This window comes from Pinus tabuliformis, chromosome 2_2 (assembly GCF_031772625.1).
Source record: "Pinus tabuliformis cultivar Carrire ecotype Pingquan chromosome 2_2, CPIR1, whole genome shotgun sequence".
Classification (NCBI taxonomy): domain Eukaryota; kingdom Viridiplantae; phylum Streptophyta; class Pinopsida; order Pinales; family Pinaceae; genus Pinus; species Pinus tabuliformis.
The window spans coordinates 546,332,270-546,334,551 of record NC_142300.1 but is presented as its reverse complement, the minus strand read 5'-3'; the positions used below and the strand labels follow the sequence as shown (position 1 = coordinate 546,334,551).

Here is a 2,282-nt window from a genome sequence, read left to right as displayed (position 1 = left end):
TATACTTATGCGGTTTATTTCTTGCAATTTGCTTTCAGTGTGCTTCACTTGGGTAGAAATCGAAACCTAGAAAACAATATTGATGGCAGGATCAAAAGACAGTCCTGCAAACAATTCAAGTGGCTTACCAACACGGGGATTGCAACATTTGTGGAAGTTCAGAGGAAGAGAAGGAGGAGGAGGTTTCAGGATACGATGACGGTTAGAGAACTCTGTCAATTGCAAATGCAGTTTAACACTGAAATAAAACGAAATGACACTTGCAGACGAGATATTGAGATAAAAAGAGGACATGACCTTTATCACCAAAAATTCTGTCACTGTTGAACCCATATAATAATTGCAATCGATTCATTAATTTACAAAATACATCCATAATTTACAATTTATATGCCGGCGGTTGGACGGCCATCATGCTGCAGCACCACCAGGTGATCGATCCCTCGCCCTATTCCTCTCAATGGGTGACCGAATTAAATCGTATTTCAATTTCAGCTTGGGGCCCAACAGCTCAGATACATCACGCATCTCAATGAATCATCTTTTAATTCTGCTTTCCTTGATTTTGCTGCTGCTTCTTGAAGATGGGGATTCAGATCCGTTTCAGAGGCAGAAGAAACAGTAGCAGATTTCTGGGCAACGGCAGCAGCGCCAACGGCAGTGGCAGAAGCAATCCCAAAGGTATGAGGAGAAATAGAGAATAACTTGGGCGTTATTAGTAGATTCTTGAAATTGAAGGCCCGCTGATCTCTGAAGATTCTGAAACCCTCAATGGCTGCCACGGCCGCCATACAAGAAGCCCTCTTTGAAATAGAACTCATCTTTCTTTCTTTGGAATTAGATTCGGACTTGTAGAGCAAACAAAACAAACAACAATAACGATTGTGAAGTTGCAGACTGTTATTGCACTCGAGATTTAGCTGTATATTTATATAAGTGTGTAGGTTATCCACAAAGCCAGGAGGCAGGAGAGACAACGGTGTATAAACCCAAACCACCGGGATGGAATAAAAACATATAATTAATTCTAGCGGCGGCTGTCAGAAATCCAATCCATTCCGTCGCTGGTTTTTCATTTGGTTGCTGTGGGCGCGCTTTGGTTGTAACTGTGGTTTTACTAATGCAAAGAGTATCGTAGAAAAGACCGTTTTGTTGGTCGTGGGCGCTTTCTGGTTTGGTTGAAACCGTGGTTTTGCATATGGAAATAGAAAAGACGATTTAGTTTTGGTAAAAGGTGGGCGCCAGTTTCGAAACCATGCCCACCTTTTCCCACATATATATATTTTAAAATTTTATTTACGATGTTGACTTGACAGTTATCCAAATTTCCCTTTCTGTTGTTTACAATTCCAGAATCTCGCAGTCATCGAATGATTTTTTTTTTTAAACACATATGTTAATGAACCACAAATGTTATTGGTCCTCGGTTTTGGCCGGGTCTAAATACAGGGGAAAAAATAGAAAAGATTGCTATTAATGTTTCAATAGTTTTATTATTATTTAATCATTCATATTTCGGAGTTAAAATTAAATATTATATTTTAAAATGGTTAGTTTAATAAATTAATTTGAGTATTATGAATTATAAATTATTTTTTTTATTAATTTGAGTATTATGAATTATAAATTAATTTTTTTTGATGATTCTGTTTTATGATGTAATATATTTCATGTAAAGTAATTTGAAGTTAAAAAAATGTGAGTAAGATATTTAAACTTCATATTTTTCAAAATTATTTAACACATGATATCAATTTTATATATATGTATATATAAAAAAAACTGTTAAAAAAATTATTTTAATGTTGTATAGAATAAAATATCAAATATGAATTATGAATAAAATATTTTAATATGAATTAATATTCACCTATAATTAAAATATATTAATAACACAAGAAATTAATTTAATGTGCGCTGATCCATAGTTAAAATTAATCTTTACTGAAAACTAAAAAAAAATCAACTTTCATACAACATTGTTTATAAATGATCAAATAATAACATTATCGTTAAAATGTTACATATTGAGTGTGTATATAATACGAAATTAATAGTTAAAAATATGTGTTTAAAAGAAAAAGAGTTATGAATTCAAAACGTTCAAAAACAAATTTATAAGCATTCTTACCATAAAAGACGTTTCTACCTTTTCTAAATAATAAATTATACTAATATTGATAAATTAATATTTAAAATAAATATTAACATTAGTAATGAAAAAAACAATATCAATAAAAAACAATATCAATATTTCATATCCAACAATATATAAAATTTAA

At 31.6% G+C, this 2,282-nt stretch overlaps 1 protein-coding gene across 1 annotated transcript; it reads right to left on the bottom strand.

Moving 5' to 3' along the window:
- Window positions 1-298: 298 nt before the first annotated feature.
- LOC149193783 (uncharacterized) lies at window positions 299-1,077 on the bottom strand. Its single transcript, XM_089406946.1, has one exon. It carries the CDS (start codon window positions 819-821, stop codon window positions 492-494), a length of 330 nt encoding a protein of 109 aa, XP_089263072.1. The 5' UTR covers window positions 822-1,077; the 3' UTR covers window positions 299-491.
- Window positions 1,078-2,282: the final 1,205 nt, after the last annotated feature.